This window comes from Nannospalax galili, unplaced genomic scaffold (genome assembly GCF_000622305.1).
Source record: "Nannospalax galili isolate Female #2095 unplaced genomic scaffold, S.galili_v1.0 scaffold1051, whole genome shotgun sequence".
Classification (NCBI taxonomy): domain Eukaryota; kingdom Metazoa; phylum Chordata; class Mammalia; order Rodentia; family Spalacidae; genus Nannospalax; species Nannospalax galili.
The window spans coordinates 3,702,309-3,723,707 of NW_008331995.1; the positions used below are offsets into that span (position 1 = coordinate 3,702,309).

Sequence of the window (21,399 nt, forward strand, 5' to 3'; positions counted from 1 at the left end):
GTTGATTTAGATTTACTTGCTAAGCTTGCCTGTTCTGCCTGATTGTATCTACCACACATGGATGATTAACCTAGTTGAAATGTTAAGAATTGAAGTGCTGTAAACCTCCTTCCTGGACCCTGGACCCCTGACTCAGTTGATTTACAATGTGTCCTGTAGGCCTGTTTGCACATACCAGATAACCGATAAGGAACAAAAGAGGGAAGTTGCACCAGGCTGTCACCAGATCTACCCTTCCTGGAAAAGACATTTAACCGAAACTATAGCTTTTAGAAGATGTTTGATCAAAGTGTTTGCTGAGGAATGCTTTTTGTGTAATGACTATGTGGGCCTATATAATCTGTACCTGAAACTGAATGGGAGTCGATCGTTCTGACCAGACCTGTGTGTCTTGGGAAGCCGGTCGGCCCCAGCTAGCTGGAAAAGGAAAGGCTCTGCTTGATTTTTACATCTCCAATCCCGTGTATTTGTTATCTGGAGGGGACCCATCGAGTCACGGACCCTAACAGTGTGACTTATGAACTAAAGTACCAACAGTAGTCACAGGACAGAGGGGTAAGTGTGCCTTCTGTGATACTGCCCTCATTCTCCATTTCTGGGTCACAGAAGGAATGTGAAAAGTGAGAAGATACTTTTACGATGTTTCAATTCCCACAGTCAAACTGCCCAAGCCATGCCTGGACCAGTGACAAGAGGAATATGCATATATCTGCTCCCTCTTCTCCCTAGATGCACACACTTAGAAATTTCCCCCAAGAATGATGGCCAGACTTCTCTAACTCCCCTGGCCCCCAGAGACATCCATTCTACTCTTATGGATCCTCCATCTACTCAAAAACAGGAGGAAGAATTTGGAGCTGAATATGGTGGCACAGGCCTAAGATCCCAGCAACTTGAAATCCTGAGGTAGGATTCAAGTTCAAGAACAGCCCAGGCAATACAGTAAGACCCTTAAGAAAATTTTAAAAGGGCTGAGGGGAGTAGAGAGAGCTAGGGCACTATCTCAGTCAGTATTAGAATCCTTATCTCTCACATAAGCGTGAGGACTTCAGCTCAATTCCTGGAACCTTCATAAAAATGCTGGGCTAGGCATGGTGGTACATGCTTGTTATCCCAATGCTTGGGAAGGCAAAGACAGGAAGATCCATGGGGCTTGGTGGCCAGCCTAATCTAGTTGGTCTAGTCTAATTGGTAAGCCTCAACACAATGAGAGACTGTCTCAAAGAAGATGATGGTATTCCAGGGATGGAACCCAAGTTATCCTTTGGCCTCCACATGTACACATGTGCTGGTACACACATGTGCAACCACACATACATATACACATGAATATGCAAACATACACATGGATTTTTTTTTTTTAAGGTATGGGTTGTACCTGGATAGTAAAGCACTTGCCTAGCATGCCTAAGGCCTAGGTTTAAACCCCAGTACCACAAAAATTAATTTAGATTTAAGGACTAGAAATATCTATTACCTACCACACTTCCAGACATATCCCATTGGGAAAGCCTCTGGACCACAAAAGCAGAGGCAGAGAAAGTATCCGCTAAGCACACAACATTAACACCTTTTATTTCTACATTTCTGAAAAGCAACAGACAGTAAGAAAGCATGTTCTTCAAATCTCAACAGCTGGATAGCCGCTTAGATGGAGATAAGTCCTCCCTGCTCATTTCCACTGGGAGGGAAAGTGGTCCTCTGTTCATCTCCCACCTGACATTCTCCCACAGTCCATGTGGGACACACCTCTGGAGAGGCATACAGGATGACAGCAAAATGATCTACAGTCCTGCTCCCCATATGTCACACTCCTAGCCAAACTTTCTGCAGGTACCAAATCTGGACATCCAGTTTCAGAACAGAGATGAATATGAGGACACTTCAGCCTCTGGTTTCAGAGAAATCACTGGCCAAGTCAGATGGGGAGGAGAACAGGCCAATGAGGCAGCTACCAACACTAACCTGCATTTTCCAAACTGAATCACAACAGGGAAGGGGTTTTGTTTTGTTGTTGTTATTTGTTTGGGTTTTTATTTTTTTGCTTTTGCTTTACATATTACAGTGCTGTCTAATGGAAGAGGAGGAACAAAGCCAAACGTCCCACTGCTCCCGGCACTGGTGGCCAATGAATAGGAATGTATTTTTAGTCAGTAGAGCAAGGGGTAATTCAAAGAGCCATAGGCCCAGGGGGCCTGCTGGGCCCTCATGCCACTGGCATAGGAGGCTCAGAATCACCAGCAAGGGCATTTCATCCAGGCTCAGTTCCACCTGTCTTGAACGAAGAAGGCTTTCAGGAAGCCACTCCTTTCTGGATTCCTCCTTACCAAATAAGGAACAAAGGAATGAAAACCAGCCCTCTTTGCCCTTTAATGAATGGGTGAGGCCAGGGACCTTGTTAAATACAGCTTCCAATGGCTGCAGCCTGAGATCCTGCATTTTTCTCCTGGAACCCACAGGACACACTGCTAGTCTGCAACCTGGGCTTCCAGCAGCCACAAGTTACAAGCATCTTCAAGTGCTGTACTTCATGGACACACAAGGGATTATCACATCCCTAATTAGCCTCACATAAGGCTAACTGACTTAATTTAGCCAGCAATTAAACACTTTCCAGATTCTGTGCACAAAGGCCAAGTAGGTACAAAAAGAAAGCCAGACCTCTGCCTATCCATCAAGAGCCACAGCTTCATGCCAGCACTTCACAGAACAAGGGCTGACTCACAAATCCTGTGGCCCTGAAGGTGTGAGCTCACCAAGGCCCATAGAGCTGTGACAACTGGCCACCAGCCAGAAGCAGTGGCCATGCATCTGGTCCCAAGGGATAACAAATGCTACATGTCTGTTCCACTCCCCTCCAGCCCTTGCCTCACTCTCCCCATGTATAAACGGGTAAGGAACACAGTTTGTGAATGAGAAAAACAAGGTTCTGAGAGAGAATGTTGTTTGTCCAGGACACAGAGTAAGCCACAATTCTGGTCCCCAGGCTCTCCTACAAATGTACCAGGCCTTAGAACCGGTTAAGCCCCAAGGGGTAGCTCACAAGACATAGCACCCCTGAATACAGGGCCTGTGGCCATCCAGAATCAAATCTTCAAACTACACCAGCAATCTCATTAATAATACCTTTCTGCTAAGTCCCTTGTGTTGAGAAAAAGATGTATAAGATAAGCCAATAAATTATAAAACCAACAAAATCAAAATGAAGATATGCAGAGCTACAATAGAGATGGGAAATTCCACATAAAGGTGTTCTGGTAGGGAAGTTGTCAATAAAACCTGGTGGTAAGCATCACTGCATTGGGGCTTATCTGGACAGACCACAGAGAGTACCGAAAACCAGCGGCACTTCCACCTGACGTTACAGGAATGGAGCAAGGCCAGGTGCTTAATCCCTAGGAAAGGCTAGAAGCAGCTCAAATGGTAACACCCTTGAAACTTCTTCCTTCCTTTCTTTTTTGGTTAAGACCCTATATGCCCTTTCTCATTTTCAGTGTTTTGTCTACAGTAACACATTAGTGTTATGGTTTAAATTTGAAATGTCCCCCAAAGACTCATGTTTTGAGCCCTTATTCCCTGGCTGATGGTATTGTTTGGGGGAGGTGGTGGAACTCTTAAAAGTTGGGGCCTGGCTAGTTTTTCAATACCAGTCTGCCTTGTTCAAGCCTGTTCTCTGTTTCCTGGTCTGTTACACATAAACAGCCCCAGAAGAAAGCTTCCACTGTAATGGATTACCTCCCTATGATACTACCCCAACTCCCTATGATGGACTGCGACCTTCTGAAACCCTGAGCCAAAATCAGTCTTTTCTCACATAAGTTGTGTCTGTCAGGTACTTTGTCAAAGTGATACACAAGTTACTAATACACGTAAACTTTATTTCATCTAACACTTGACAGTGACAACTATTTCCTCAATAGTCTGATGATTCCAGAGGCCTGTGGGCACTTTGTTTGGTTTTTTAACGTCATTAAAGTAAACATGGGTTTACCACAATCCACAGGCACAAAGAAGAGCTTGGTATCTTATAGTTCACATAGCCATTTTCGACTCTAGTATATCCATCAAGTTGGAGCTTAACCACTAACAGCAAGAAATCTAGTTCCTTATCCCCTCTGGGCAGGAACAACAACAAAATGATCTAATTTTCCCCAAATTAGAAATGAGGCAAAACTTCCAGCTTTTAAATCTACAAACCTCAAAACAGAAAAATAAAGTATTTGCTATGATCATTAGGCAACATAAATAAAGGCTATTTTTTTTTTTTTAACCAAAAGGCACATGAACATACATGCCCTTGCCACCAAGTGTCAGCAACCACCATGGCCCCACCACACAGCCCAGGGTCCCCTGATGGCACCACTTACAAAAAGAGAGAGACGACCTGTGTTGAGGCGGCACCCAAGGATGGTATAGTTGTCAGCTCATTATTATTGAGGTACCTGCAACACAAGAAGCAATTCATGTTAACTTAGCAGTTGGAAATCACACACAAGGCAAATTTAAAAGAAAAAAAAAAGAAAATCACTGCTATAGTTAGCCATAGTAAGGCTATAATGAAATGGCAGATGAAGGATAAAGAATTTAAACATCAGTGACATGAGGTTTTGACATGAGGTCAAAAAGCTAACCACTTATCACACCCCTGATTAGAAATAAGCACAAGGGGGAATGTTCTCTGGCTTCCCATAAAACTCCAAAATCAGATTAATAAACAGCGAGAGCAGGCCCAGATGTAGGTCTCAGTCAAATGTGTCCCAGGACCATCAATAAGAATGCTCTTGGTGGACAAAAGGGGCATAAAAGGATCTGGGGGACAGGGACAACAGTTACCCTGCCAAGGTCAACACAAGAACAGGCTGAAGCCTACTCGCTCACAGGCTTGTGTTTTGGGGCATTTCAATATGCCTCCTCTGAAACAGCAAGGGGGCTGGACTCTGACACCCTTACCTATGTAAGGTTCCAGCCTCTCTGAACTCTGATGAAGACCCTTAGTGACTTCCAAGAAAACAAACAAATATACCCTGCTTCTGCACACAGACATTGTGAAACTCCTCTATAAACAAGATTGATCTCCAGGCTCTTGTCCCACTAGCGCATTCTAAATCTAGATCTCCACAGCTAGCATCTCTTGATGGAAGGTGCAGCCCATGACCCAAAGCACAGCCTAATAGTATGTCTAGTCTGTCCCCCAGAGGCTGTGCAGTCTGGCCTCCTCACATGGGAACACGTTTCCAAATCTGGAAAGAGAATCCCAAGTCAGACTTGCAATTCAAGTCCCCCAAAACCTTAAGAACACCAAGGCACAATGTTCAGGCTTTCTCAGGGTAGTGGGTTATAAAGAAATTGTATTTGAGATGAGAGGTCAAGGGGATAAAAATGGATTATCTTGTTCTCAATTTTTAAGGAGGTATATCTTACACAAAGCATCTTACTGCTATTTGAAGACAAGGTTACTGAATGACAGCTGTATTCAAGCAAGTATACAACTTGCATTTGCTGGAATAATTTGGTTGTCTGCCACCCTTTCAGAAATGAATAGAAGTTTAAAAAAAGGAAAGGAAAGGCCTTGAATTATCCCATTTGCTCTCTTCAGTGCCAAAGCCAGTTAAGGATGAAGCTTGGCAGTTACTAGACTGTGGGACACAGAATGCCTGTTTCTATAGCTCCATGACTGAAGCATCTGGCAGAGAGAAAGCAGATCTGTATCACGTGGCAAATCCTTTCCCCACTTAAAGAGCCCTTGTTTGTCTGTGGAAATAGGCAATTAATTACTTTACCAGCCTCTTATCTGACTGCCCCTTAAATCACAGTTTCTGCTTCAGCTTTATCTCCTCCAGCCCTGCCACTTCTCATCATGGTGTGGAGGTGTTGAAAAGTCTCCATCAGTCCTAATCTTAACCAATAAATTCTCATAGTGCCCATCAATGTGCTGATTAGTAGAAGGGACCCTCACATTTTATCAGAGCAAGAAAGACTAATGTCAGAGGTCTGCTGCCAATCAGGCAGCTTGCTAAGAACACTTCACTCCTTAAGATTTATTGGAAAACAGAGGGTGGTAGTGGTAATAACAGCAGATAACTTACTGAAGGCTTACTATGAGGCAGACACAGCTCCAAGCTTTTCAGTGCATTAACTCATCTTTAGACACCTAGAAGTAGGTCCCAGAACATTCCAGTACACCAATGAAACCACTGAAACACTGAAGTGTTAAGTAACTGGACCAAGGTCATCAGCTACTTAATAAGTGGCTGTGGCCCAAGGAGTCAAGCCCTACAGACTAGCTTCCTAACTACTACTCTCTGTTTCTTTGGAATTACAGCTCAAACTCCATATGCATTATGTAATTTCTTTCTTTTTTTTTTGGTCTTTTTTGAGACAGGGTCTCCCTGCTGTAGCCCCAGCTGGCCTGGAACTCACTATGTAGACTAGGCTGGCCTTGAACTCACAGAGATCTGCCTGCCTCTGCCTAGGATTAAAAGCATGTGTCACCATGCCTGGCTTGCATTATGTAATTTAATTATCACAAAACTCTTATTTAAATACCAGGAACTACATTTCCCTATGTTATAGTATGTTCTGGAAGCCAGAACAGTCAGGAGTCACAGTCAGGAGCTGAACCAAGGAGGACTGTAAATCAGAAAAGAGCAACAAGCTAACAGGCCAATAGGCATAAGATAGGCCAGTCCGTTAGGTGACACTGAAGCCATTTTCCTGTCTGTTTACTTTCTAACTTGACTCTGAACCTGTAACACAAAGTAGGGGCTTCTCTGCAGAGGACTCTAGCTGATATACCTGGTGTCAGCCAGCCCCACTGTACATTGTTCCACTTCACATCACAGAAATAAATGAGCAAGAAAGGGGACAGCCCTTCAAATCTTCTCAGGCGTGCTGGAAGTTCATTATGCAGGGACTTTAGACCAAGCTAAAGATTAATAGGGAATTGTATGTCTTGATGTAATGCGTAGTCCCCAGTCAACAGGCTCAGTCAGAAATAGCAGGCTCTAATTTCAAGAGGGCTACCTAACTTGTGGAGAGGACAGATGGAACCCACAGGAGAAGATCTGCATGTTTAGCTTACTTTTCAGATTAGTTGTACTTAAACAAAAGAAGAACTGTTGGTTCAATGTTAAGCACTAACTCCACCACTTTTGGCTCCCCAGTTGTTCACCCTATTAAAGAGAATGCGATCCTCAGAAAGCAAAAGAGCCAAACTCAGTGAGACATGAAGATCTGCTTGCCAGACTGAAATAGAGACTGGTCAAAAATAGCACTGCTGGAGTCGTTGAGGGAAAAGGCACTCCGGATGTTTAGCAAGTCTCCATGAATACAGAAATTTCAGGGATTAAGGATACTGTGTGATGAAATACTTTCACTACCTATGGTTTGTGGTCTTCTACTCCCATGGCCTGTGCCCAAGCATGCCCTCAGCTGATCCTCCCTCCACCCTGCAAAATTTACTTCCACTCAATGCCCTAAAAATCTTCCTAAAACACCTGGCCTCTATGAACTTTTTTCCTGATGATTCAGGACCAAGAAGTGCCTGTAATGCATCAGACCATGAATCATGGCCTGATCCCACAGAAATATGGATAGCAGTTAAGAAGACCATGAATCATGGCCCAGCCCTGGAACTGGAGGATGTGCAAGTAAGATCAATGGGCTCCATAGATGGCCTGACCCCAGGGCAAAACCTGGAGCTGAGACCCTTCCCACTCAACCTCCACTGTCAGCTGGGACTTTCTGGTCTTTCACCTTTCTCTAAAAGCTTCCACCTATAAGTAGCTTAGTTAAAATAAGTATTACATGTTTTAAGAGGCAAATACTATAAAGGATAGTTCACAGTACATCATCATCATTTATTAACTTAATCAAATTTGGCTTTGTAAATAGTATAAAACCCACCCAAGGAGTAATTTGTTTCAGTGGGGTTTTCTTGCCTTATTTATTTACAAATAGCTGAAATAGGCACACATTAAGAATTTCAAACCACTTCAAAAAAGAATACAAGGAGTATTCAGTGAAAAATATAGCTTCCTTACACTTCAAGGCTCCTGGGCTGCCTCTAAGAGGAAGCTCCTGCTGCCAGCCATGCATGTTTTTGCTTTACAGATACTTATATTTTATACAGACTGTTCTATACTGCTTATCCCCCTTAGTGCTGCATCTTGAAGATGTTCTTCTGACCAGCTGCAGAGAATTCTCTTGCTGCTATGAATGGTTAAGAACGAAACATTTTATTTACTGATTTATTTAGTCAATTGGCTCTTGGTAGACAGAGTGGCTGCTCTGGGTTGCTTCCAAACAAAGATGGAGCTGCAGTTAAAAAGAATCAGGCTGGGCAGTAGGTTGGAGCTTTGGTTGCATTCATTTCCTATAAGGAGAAACCCATCAGAATAGCAGTTAAGACAACACATTTTGAAATCAGGATCACTTAATTAATGCTGGAGAGTAATACAGACTGAAGAATTGCTTCGACCAGACTACAATATATGATTTCTACCCCAGCTGGTCAGATAAAACTATTTTAGTATAATGAGACAGAATATCCTGCCTTGGTATCCACTCAGGTTTGGTCCAAGACACCCTGCAAATAGCAGAGTCTGCTTGAATTCTTCACAGAAATATGAATAGTGCCTGTATAAAACCTGCATGTGCTCCCCTGTGAGCTTTAAACCAACCCCAGATTATTCAACATACCTAATACAATGTAAATGCTATGTGAACAGTCATACTGAATTGTAAGAGGCATAAATACAAGAAAAAAGCCTGTATATGTTCCAAATAGATACAGTTTTTTCTAATATTATCAACTACAGGTTGGTTGAATTCATAGATGCTAAATTCATGCTTATGAAGAGCCAACTGTAGTTACTTTGATAATCACATATAGTAAGAAGGGTGAACACTATTGTGGCTAGCTGTCCTAAGCCTGAATGACACAGCAACCCTTTCAGGAAGTCAGACAACATGAATTTTTAAATCTCAGAGGCTTGGTCTTCTAACCCTTACCAATCAAACAACCTTCAGCATTCCACTTAACCTTGCTATGTCTCAGTTTCCTCCTTCAAGAAATATAAATAAAGGCACCAGCTTCACTAGGTCCTGGCAGGATCTGAGTGAAATGAACCTAAGAACTCAGATATGAAGAGATTCTTGGGAAATACTTAGCAGGTAGTATCAACAGCCAAAAAAAGGTGCCTCAAAACATTCCTAGATTTCAGTCTTTACATATTACAACCACCATAATCCCTACACCTGTGTGTGCACATCCAAGTACATACATGCACATGCACCTAGGAGGTGGGAGAGGACAGAGCAGAACTAAGCCATAAAGGCAGGGTTTCCTTGCCCTCTGGGAAGCATTTAAGACAGTGGCAGCATTACAGCAAGCACTCCCAGGCCACCAGCAGTAATGTGATCCAAGTGCGTTTTCACAGAGGGCTGTATAAATAGTCTTCTTATTATAGAGGACTTGGTGTCCAGCACTCGAAGTGGAGGCACTCCCTGGTGGGCTTTCCTCAGGGCTGTGGGCAGTGAAGACCGTGTGGCTTGGAAGCAGCTGTACGAATGTCTCTTTGTCTTTCAAGGGCCTCCAAAGGGCTTGTTTTCTCTCTCATCAACCCACAATGTTATGTGGTTCCAGGGCCTCCAGGATGAAACCACTGCTAAGCCATCCACGGTTCTGTGAACTGACGGCTCCTGGGAAATACTTGAGCCTGGTTAACCTGGAAGCACTGGGGTATGTGTGGAATGTAGGTTTTTTTGTTTGTTTTTCTTTTCTTCCATATTCGTACCTATCCTCCTCACCATTCATCCTAGATTCCTCTTTGAGTCACTAAGTTACTGGAATTCCCTGAGGGAAAGCCTCAGTTCTCTATCAGTGAATTCTGCTGCTCTGGACACCATGAATTCAACTTACCATCCACACGGTAGGGAACATCAGGGATAGGAGTCAGTCACAATGGCAAAAAAGTTCAATCTGTCAGCCCCCAAGGATGTATTTCTAAAGCAAGACCTTTAGTATGGGGGCTGCCGAGTTCCAATAGCAGAAGAGAACCATGCATCATCTTCAACTAGTAACTACAACAGTGCAGTGACATCAGAGAGAAAGGAATATGGAGGAAGGAAAGTCACTGATTCAGGAACACTGATCCAGAACCTCAAACCTAGCTCTGCTTGCTATCAAAGCAAGCACTTCCCCACCATGGTGATCTCTGTACCTGTAACTCCCCACCCTCCTGTGACTGTGTAGCCACAAGAGCATGGGGGGTGTGGCAAGGCCTCTTCTGCCTCTTACTAACTGTGGAGCACAAACTCTCAAGAAGCCTGGAGTGGATGGAGGCTTACAGTCAGAGGTTAAGGGAAGGAAACCAATGAAAGTAGAAAGCCTCTATGAGCAATGAACAGGGAGCTGGAGAGATGAACAAAGAAATGTTCTCTGGAGCTCCTACTGCCATGTCTGAATGGCAGGATAAAGAAAATATTGACAATTTAAAAAGAAAACACCAAAATAAATGCAACACAGAAGCATTTATCAAAATGCCCATTACCTTGATTAGTAAGTCAGGGTGCCCTTGTAACATCTGCGCCTGTGGACAGGCCCTTACTTGCCTCATCCTAGTCCTAGACCCTTTTTCGGTGTTTCATTTGATCCACAACAGCATCCGGCACAGAGCAGACACTCAAATAAATGTAAACGAAAGGCTAACTGATGCCACAGGAAATACCACCAATTTAATTTTGCCTAATTCAATCTCTGAAACTCACAAGGAATATACAATAACCTTAAGTGTCAACAACATCCTGGATCAAAGGAATGTACTGGATTACAAAGCCAACTGGCTCCTGATAGATGGAGTTTATCAGTTTAGGTGACTATGACTGGCTGAATTGTGCCACCCCCACACCCCCCCCACACCCCCCTGCCCGGCTTAAGTATATTGAAGCCGAAACCTCCAGTACATCAGCATATATTTACAAATAGAGACTTTAAAGAGGGTATTAAGGGGACTGACACCTTAGCTCAGTGGTAGAGTGCTTGGCTAGCATGGTCAAGGCCCTGGGTTCAGCTCCAGCATGGGCGCAGGCAGGTATCATTAAGGATAAATGAGCTCATATGGATGGGCCCTAAGTGAATGTGACTGGTATCAGTGTAAGAGGAAATCAGAACACACAAAGGAAACAAAGGATCTGAGTACACAGAGAGACCACATGAAAGCACAGCAAGAGGCAGCCATCTGTAGGACAAAGAAAAGGGCCTCAGGAGAAGACAGCTCTACAGGCCTCTGGCCCCCCTGAGCCCTGTTGTTGAAGACATCAGCCCGTGGGGTTTGTTCCTGAAGTTTGGCCCTTTCTTTACACCCTCTTTTCCCTACCCCTAGCTTACTGACCCCATGGGCAAAAGAGGGTCCTGGTCAAGGAATTTTCAGAGCTCCTTGCAACTCTGAAGTACCTTTAACTTTGGAAGTCTGCACTTTTAAAAGACAGGCACAAAAATCATAAAATTTGGAGATGAGGGTAGGGAGTGCAGCTATTTTAAAAACTGTATTAGTTGACAAAGTTAAACTTTCCTTGAATAACCTATAATGATGGGATAAAAGAATAACCACCAAGGACATCTATCAGTTACTTGTAGCAAAAATGTATAAAGAACTTAATAATCTCTAATAAAATCTCTAATAATAGCACTTAGTGAACAATTTTCTGAAACTCATGTGTAGTAGTTTTATATAATTCAAATAGGGCATTCAAGTTTTTTTAATTTACATAACAAAGTATTTTTAAATGTGAGGATGAATAAGTAAGACAGTTATAAAATCCTAAGACCAGACATAATAGCAAACACCTATAATCTCAGCAGTCAGGAGGCTAAGTCAGGAGGACCTTGACTCTTGAGGCCAGCCTGAGCAACAAAGTAAAACCCTGTCTTAAAAAGGGAAGTCGGGCTGGACAGGTGGCTCAGCAATTAAGAGCACTGGTTGCTCTTGCAGAGGACCCAGGTTCAATTCCCAGCAACCACATGGCAGCTAACAACCGTCCGTTAACTCCACTTCCAGGAGATCCGATGTCCTCTTCGGACCTCCTCAGACACTGCACAACATGGGTGCACTTACACACATGCAGGCAATAACTCATATATATAAAATAAGAATAATTTTTTTTAAAAAAGGAAAATCACAATATACACTTTGAGTCTAAAATTATGTCCATACAGGTGAGTACTTTTCAGCACACAAATTGCTATGGGGCTAAAATTCCCAATAATCCTAATGTGTGTGTCAAAGCAGAATTCTTTGCACTAAAAAGAATGTGAGGCCTTCGTCCAAGGACAAGCAGCAACAAACTCAAGAGGTCAAAGCGTGCTTGGCTCTGCTGTGGGGGAGAGGGAAGGTGGGCCTCCGCTGCCCATTCTTTTGTGCCTGCTTCCTGGGAACCACAAAGGGTGAGCTGGTACCAGGTACCACTGCTGACTAAGCTGCTCTACCTCTGTGGACTTATGAAAAAGCAGCAGCACAGCTATGTTGTCCCAATTAGTGCAGAGGAATTCCCATCAGGAGAGGGCACTCTCCTACATACCCACCCAGCACCCATGGTTTCCAGTACTCCATGCCTGCTGCACTGTGACATGCCCTTCACAGAAGAGAGGGGCTACAGCAGAGCAATGAGGTCAATATGGTACCCCTTTCTCCATGAAGGCTACACTCCCAGATCCCAGGGATACCTGAAGTCCAAAAATGCACTGTTTCCCCTGACCCACCCACCCCCCCCAACACACACAGACCTATGGTAAGGATTAATTTATAAATCAGGCAGAGCAAGAGATTAACAAATAACTATAAGAACACTTAGATAATTTGTGTAAAAGCACTTTCAACTTTTCACTTAAAGGAACAACTTCACAGCTTCTCTTTGGCATATCCAAATTGTCAACATCACTGAATCTATGCTCCGGGCCATTACTGGGTAAAACCGATGTTACTTCAACACAAGCACCACAATTCCATGGCTGTCAATCTGACAATTAAGGTACTAACTAAAGAACAAGCACGCTGCATAGATAGCATGCATAGTCTAGACAAAGGGATGACTTGTGACCTGGGAAAACAATGTGTAAGATTCCGTCATAATAATAATGTTCAATGTAAGCTTGTGAATTGCTTATTTCTGGAATTTTCCACTTAATATTCTTGGTTGGCTGAGGGTCACTGAAACCATAGATGAGAACGGATGGCTACAGTTCCATTTGTAGTAAAGACCCATATGCAAATACATGTTCCTACCCATAATCTCGGACCACCCACTTAGGAGAGTAAGAATACTGCAAAAAGAAAGGATTTTCCCCAAGACTCATCTACCCTTCCAACCCTCGAGGTTTGGGGAAGGGGGCACTCACACTTCCTGCAGAGTTGTCAAATCCTCAAAACCAGCAGAGTCAACCTCGGAAAGTTTATTATAACTCAGGTTTCTGGTAAAAACAAAAGGAGAGAAAAAGAGAGACAATAAATCAATACTTGACATTGTATCCAATATTAAGAAATCTTTCCCCACTAAGTTCCTCCAAAAAAACTCCAATCTTTCCCAATAATTTCCCATCTTTTGCATTGTTTTAAGTACAGAAGAGTGAGATTTACAGACACACCTTTCTTCACCTGCATCAAAATGGTCAGAGCGAAGCAGTAAATGCACACCACACACCACCTGAGTGGGCTGAACGCAAGTGATTTCAGTCAATACTATTTGACTACCTAGGAACTTTTCAAAACAGCTAAGGTGAGCTAGTCCTGTTACACTGAAGTTCCTAGTCCAATGCTCTGCCCCACATCAAGTTCACACTCATTCTTTTTTTAATTTTGAAAATTATTCATTTATGTTTATTTTTAAATATTTTATTTATCATTTTAATTTTATGAGTATGAGTGTTTTACAGCATGTATGTAAGTGTACCTGTGTTGTGTAATGGCCAAGCAGAGGCCAGAAGAAGGTGAAAGATCCCCTGGAACTAGAGTTACAGGCAATTGTTAGCTCCCGCGTGGGTACCAGGAAACAAACCCGGGTCCTCTGGAAGAACAGTTGTTCTTAACTGTTGAGTCATCCCTCCAGGCCCTGTTTGTTTATGTGTACATGTGTGTGCAGGTCAGAGTACAGTTTGTGGGAGTCAGTTCTCTCCTTCCACCATGTGATTCTCAGGAATTGAACTTGGGTTGTCAAGCTTTGTGGCAGGTACCTTTTTACCTGCTAAGCCATCTAGTAGGTCCCCAAGGCCATTCTTGTGTGTGTGTGTGTGTGTGTGTGTGTGTGTATGTGTGTGTAAGAAAACGATTTATTTATTTGGGGATGGAGAGATGGCTCAGTGGTTAAGAGCACTGGCTATTCTTGCAGAGGTCCTGGGTTCGATTCTCAGAACCCATATGGCAGCTAACAACTGTCCTTAACTCCAGTTCCAGGGGAATCCAATACCTTCCAACCTCCTCGGGCATACATGACACAGATGTACTTATACACATGTTGGAATATACTCATACACATAAAATAAAATGTGGTTTTTTTTAAAGATTCATTTATTTAAACTCTTTTATATGTATGACTTTTGTGCCTATGTGTAAGCACACCACATGAATACAGTGCCTACTAAGGCCAGAAAAGGGCATCGAGTTCTCTAAAACTGGAGTTACAGTTGTAGACCACCATGTGGGTGCTGGGAACTTTACTAGCTGAGGCATCTCTCCAGCACCCCCGCCCCATTCTTAATGGCTTCTTTTTTAATTGATGTTTTACTAAAGCATCAACATCAAAAAGTAAAGAAACAGAGAAGGGCATATCAGCCCTTCATAGTCTAAGCCAGTGGTTCTCAACCAGGATTTACATACACACACACACACACACACACACACACACACACACACACACAGTCATTTGACAATGTCTTAGAGATATGTTTAGTTCTCAACACTGGTGGAAAGGTGGCACCGAAGTCTGTGAGTAAAAGCTACAGATAGGATCCCACCATGTACAGGTAGGTAGTCAGCATCCCCAATAGGGCATCTGGTCCTCAGGGTCAATACTAGCCAAAGACTGAGAAATCTTAGTCTAAACAAGACTAAAGATTGTTCAGATGATAGTCAAAGTTCAAGTGACTGTTTAGAAAATTAACACTGAAAGATTCAAAATTATGAGACCACCTATGAACACAGTATGCCTACCATCCATGAAATTGTATTAGGAATGGCAACCACAAGACAAAGGAATCGACTGGTAGAGATCTGTGTTGATAGTAACCCTAGGAGGGAAAGCCTCCTGTGAATAGTCGTCAGGTAGCAGCACTGTCTTGTTCAGAATTAGACCTCTCACCTTTCCATCATCTAGCTCTAGCTCTAGTCACACACAGAGCATGCCAGGCAATGTTCAGTCAGCTGAGCTTGGCTAACCGCAGGCTCAGCACAAGGCACCTTAATCTGTCACGAACAGAAGTCACTACAAGTGATCCAAATGAGCTTTTACTGTCATCTAGTTCCCTGCCACAGAAGTCGACCTAGCCTTGCGTGCACAGAAGAGGTTAACATTTTTCACCTTGGCTATTAATTCCATTGACATTACTAACAATTAACAATATTGCTAATCTTGAACTTAAAGTCTGTCTCTTAAAGAGTTGCATAAATGGCAACTATCTTTTAAACTTACTCCAGAGACATTTCAATCAATACTAACCTAGAGCTGATAGTCATTTCACTGTGAACTCAGACATTCATCTAAATAAAAGTCAAACTGCACTTGAAACTAATGGTCCATCTGTATTCATGGCACAGTCTGAATTAAAAGCAATTTGTTCAGAGATTAAGTTACCATAAAGATTGAAGGTGATAATTTTTAAACCACATACTGAAGTCAAGTATGAGCTTGCCTGTGCTTAGGGGTTATTTATTAATGGGTATGTAGACACCAACAGCTTAGACCTGGAAATGAAAACCTAGTTTTAGAGAATTCCCTACATCAGAAGAAGGACTGGATAGGTGCTTTTTTTTCTTTCTATTTTTCCTATTTTGAGCAGATTATCATAAAGAGTGTGGGGATATTGTCTGAGGGGTAAAAACAGAAGACAGCGAGAGCTTTCATCACTACAGGTGATGAGCAATGTGAGCTGGAGGAGACTTTAGCAAAGATTCTAGAAGGACAAATTGATCAGGTGGACCAAAACTGATGTGGGAACCCCCGACCCACCATTTGGGCTTTTGCTCCTTTGCTCCAGAAACAAGGGCCAGTGCTGATGGTGACCTCAGCTTTACAGAGAAGCTCAAAATTTTAATTCTTATGGGAAATATTTTCAATTCCTTTAAAAAAAAAAAAAGTAACCAAGGATGGGCCAAGCAAGACCTCTCTGCCAGCCACATCTGGCCTGAGGAATACTGGCTTTTGCTGGGATCTGGGCTGCTGGTTCTAGAAGTGACAGCTTCAGAAATGACTGGCTTGTCTCTGGCTGCACATGTGGCCCAAGAAACGGCTAGTGCTCACCAGGTCTTCTTCTGTTAACTGATGGTTCCATTCTGAGTTCTCTGAGATGAAATGCTTTCTTTTTCTACCCCTCAAGTGTCCATTTAAAGCCATACCATACATCCATGCTTCATCTTTCCAAGACAGGACAGACAACATGTGAATTTCAGGATGCTGTCTAAGTTCTGCTTCTTGGAGCAGGCTATTGAAGTAAATGCTCTTCTCTGCCCTACAATTATCCTGAGCCCTAGGAGTATCAGGACTTGATACTGAGATGACAGCAAACAGCTACTCTCCACTTCAATGAGTGCCCTCACAGGGTCAGCGTGGATGTGGTAATTTCTAAATATCACTGAACTAGAAAAGCTGCAGATCCACACAGGCGTCAGGAGACTGCCTGGAAAGGGACCATTCTCCATAGCACCTGTAGCAGCACAGAGAGCAGGTACTATGGCTCGCATCCCTCAGAACAGTTTCTGTCCCTGGACACAGAGCTGCCTGGCTTTTGAGAAGTGGTCCTAGACCCTGAACAAACTGAGACTTCAAAATCAATTTCCAGGAAAGGAGATCAACGCAGAATAAAACCCTCACAGACACTATCATATCAGCCTGCATCATTGGGGTAAAATGCATAAACATAAAATTTACCATCTTAACCATTTGCAAATGGCTGTTTGGTGGTCTCACATACACATATTCACACTGTTGTACACCATCACCACCACCTGTACCAACTTTTCAACATGCCTAAACACAAAATTCCCGCTTCCAATCTACTGAGGCTGTACCAATCACCACTCTCTTGTCTCATAAACTCGACTCTAGGAACCTCCTGTGTGTGGAAGCCTAAGATATCCATCCTTTTGTTGCCTGGCTTGTTTCACTTAAAACAATGCCTTCAAGGTTCATGGATGCATCTCACCATGCATCTGAGTTTTACATCTTGATGGCTGAATAATATTCCTTTGTATGAACATGCCACATTTTTGTATCTATTCATCTGTGGACAGACATTTGGGTTTGTTTCTAGCTTTGACTACTATTTTAAGTAAGGCTAAAATGAACAGTGGCACATTTTTTTTCAAATTGAAAAAAATTAATGAACTTTTTTTTATCTTTTGACTTCTATGCTTACCAACAAGGCTCATTTTGCAACATTTAAAAAATATACTTAGCTGAAGAAGTCGGCAGAAAAGGACATGAATTCTCATTTCACATCCCAAGAACAGTCAAAGGGTGAACCGTTGAAAAATCTTTCCTCTGGGTGGCAGCTGACACACATGCACATCTAAAGCACCTCACTTATTTCTAGGGATGGACTACCCCTTCCCAGCCTGACATCTGAATGGGTCTTCAGTGGAAGGTTTCAGAGTCTCCTGTCAAAACAATTCATCTGTCAGCAGGACAGATGATGTCAGAAGCATTTCTGCACCTTTCAGTAGCAGGAGCTGGAGAGCAAGCAACCTCAGGGAATTATTCCTGCCAACTGCAGCTCTCACTAAACATTTTGTCAGCCATTGTCATAACACACATTTTCCCTGTTCCTGCACAAAGAGTGTGCAGATCTTCCAACAATTGAGCCTAGATATTCTTTCAGCTAATCTGTTGAAAGATGACCGTGCGGCCCACCATTTGCAGAACACACAAGAGGCAGAGCTGCAGAGAACAGCTCAAGTTTTATCCAGGCATGTCTGAAAAGCAAGCTGTTTAACAGGGCACGACAACCCTGTGCTCACTAAGCATGTTTCTCCTCCCTGAGCACAAAGAATTTCAATAGCTGAGAAACCCCCACCCACAGCCATGAAAGCCCAGAGGTCGACATGCAGCTGCTTCTAGCGAAACTACTTAGTATCACATAAGATTCAGAATTCATCTTTTATCACACTGCCTGCATTTCAAGTATTCAAAATACCTGTGTGCCTAGCTGCTACGGCATTGCAGAAGAACACAGCGTACTTCTGCCATCACAGAAAGTTAAGCTACAGTATGCTGGACCTAATCACAATCAACAATTTTTTTTTTTTTTTTTTGGTCTTTTTGAGACAGGGTCTCCCTGAAGCCCCAGCTGTCCCGGAACACACTATATAGACCAGGCTGGCCTTGAACTCATAGAGATCCGCCTTCCCTTGCCTCCCAAGTGCTGGGATTAAAGGCCTATGCCACCATGCCCAGCTAACAAATATTTTTAAATCATTAGATAATCAGCAAATATTCTAAATGAAGAGGCAGTTGCAGAAGAAAGCTGAATGTTAAAAACGATCTCAGAGGCTAGAGGTACAGCACTTGCCTGTGTGCATGAAGCCTTGGATTTGATGTCCAACACCAAACAGAATAATAATTATTATTACTAATAACACAGGGCTCAGGGTGCAGTTCAGTGGAACACTTGCCTCATATTCAGAAGGTTCTGAGTTTGATTACCCAGTACTAAAAATCTCAGTTTCCTAATAATTCAAGAGCTTTGTTAAAAATGAACAGTAATATTAACTCAAATCTTTCCTTTTTTTCTTGAGACGGTTTCTTTTCTATGCAGTTGAGAATGACCTTGAACTCCTGATGCCCCTGCCTCCACCTCCCAAGTGCTAGGATTATTGGGTGCACACCACCAGCCTGGCTCCCAAGTTCTTTTCAACTGCAGAGTGTTCTTAACCATTCCAACAGGAAAGGGACTCTGGAAGGCACAAGTCCCTAGGAAGGCTAATAAAAGTTGCCCCAGTGTAATCCTATAGGCTTAATCGGTATTTACATAATCTGACCAGCACCTTCCTGGATTAGAGCCTGAACCACATATTATAAACTTGGCAAAGGTTCCCTGAAGTTGGAGAACAATAATTCATTGACTTCTTGGAAGTTGAGGTACAAAAAGTTCCGTTTACTTTTGAGTAAGCTGTGGTGAGGAAATAACCCCACTTCATTAGACAGCACAATTACTACTCCATCCCCGAAAACAAGCACTGAACACAGACTACTGCTGATACAGGCAAGCTCTCTCACAGTGAAGAACAGCAAAACACAAAGTTCTGGTTCTCAACATTTACAGGACAATAACTGAAAGTGTAAGGAACTGGTCTTAACTGTAACCAGCATTCCCTGAGAAAATGAGGCTTCCCTGTGTAGTTCGGTTTCTAGGCTCATCTACTATAATCACCTCCCCCCACCACCCACCCAAGGCTGGGCTCTGGAACAGCACAGTATTTGGCATAGTTTAAGCTTTCAGAGGTTTGCTAAACTGAGTAACAGCTGGAGGGGGGGGGGGGGGGGGGGAGTTGAAGGTAGAGGCAACCTAATGACCAACTTCTAAGTTCCAGCAGGTGTCTAGGGCTGGTCTGGGAAAGTCATTTTTCATGATATCACAGGCTCTAGACCTCTCTAGCAATTCATTCCTTCCTCAATCTCAGAATTTGCAATGTATGTCATCCACTGAAAGAGGAAATTGCCTGCTTAGAACCAAGAAAAGGGGATTGGTTCCTTTGAGATTTCCAGAGGTGCAAGTGAGGAAGAACTTACAACTGTTAAAGTTATTTAATCCTTAAAGCTTCTAGGGATGTTTCAGCTGCATTTTTACCTTCAGTGGAATTACCTGTTGCACACATCAATTTCCAATAAAAATCACATTATGTTCCCTGGACCCATGCTGTAAGAGTTTATAAGAGCAGACTTTAAGAATCCTAGACACATGTCCTTATCTGCTTTCCTAATGTGGATGCTTTCCCTCTTTAACTAAAACCCACAACAGAACAGACTGAAAGGCTTGTCCTGAGAATGATAAATTTGCAACTTAAGCCAGAACCATTCATCTGGCATCCTCACCCAAAGGCTCTCAGGAGGTTCCTGCACATAAGCCGCAGTCACACAACCCCTGAGCAGAGAGAGGCTTGGCCAAGGAACACCAAGAAAAAAGTGACTAGCATCCCAACACAAAACATACAGCTTACTCATCCTCCATGTGAAGAAGGGAAGCCTACAGGTGATTCAAAAGGTTAACTGGTGAAAACTTAAGGTTTTTGCAACACTGTTCAATCAAAAACACATTTCCTTGCTGCCTAACTTTGGCCCAAGAGTGACCAGTTTGCAACTTTTGGTCTATCCCATGAGATACTTGCTATATGAGTCTCTTTTGGTTGCAGTTATTTGGTCAGGAGTCCTACCTGACCAGTGAGTTGTAATCTTCAAGTCATAGATGTACCCACAACAATCATGTGAGGATCAGAACCCATTCCTATTTCACTCTTTAAATCAATTCAACTAATCAGTGTGATCCTCTGAATTTTTAAAAAATATCTACATGACACACAGTAATTAAAAGTACCAGACTGGTGGAAATAACTTTCTTGGATGTTTAACAGACATACTTTGAGGCCTATAATAATTTGGTCAGAGAGACATAAAGGACACTTTTGCTCCTTGCCCTCCTAGGTCAACTAGTTCCAGGGGACTAAGAGCATCTCTCAAAATGTCCTATAATGGTGGTAGGTCACCTGTCCTCTTGATCAAGGAGGCTGAGGAGACCCCACCAGATGGACTTGAACCAGTGTCCAGTCTATAAAAAGGAGGATCAGCACAGAGGAACAATTTCCTCCATGCTTCCAAGCGAAGCCAACCATGGTCAAGAAGGACCTTTGACTTATCTTCACATAGGTGGAACTGGTAAAAGACAGGAGCCAGGGGCTCCTCCCAAGCCCATGTGACCCCTGAGGAAAAGATCCTCAAACGACCTTAAGAGTAAAAATAGATCGGTTTTATCTGGACCAACTGTATAATCTTAAACACCCAAAAGGAAAGTATAACAAAAGATTAAATGGGCCAACATAATTTCAAAAGGGTCCATATGTACAGCTAAAGGATACATAAGAAGCAACAATGTGAGACAAGCGATATCTTTTGAGTTGTTGGCCAGGATGGCCATAGGGA

General features: G+C 42.9%; 1 protein-coding gene across 1 annotated transcript in view; it reads right to left on the reverse strand.

Moving 5' to 3' along the window:
* Lrig1 (leucine rich repeats and immunoglobulin like domains 1) overlaps positions 1 to 21,399 on the reverse strand; it is a 125,767-nt gene that overhangs the window by 69,143 nt on the left and 35,225 nt on the right. Inside the window, exons 2-3 of the mRNA XM_008827126.2 lie at positions 13,397 to 13,468; positions 4,368 to 4,442 (exon numbers count right to left, since the gene is read on the reverse strand). Coding sequence (XP_008825348.1) covers positions 4,368 to 4,442; positions 13,397 to 13,468 — 147 coding nt within the window. The remainder of the gene's footprint in view (positions 1 to 4,367; positions 4,443 to 13,396; positions 13,469 to 21,399) is intronic.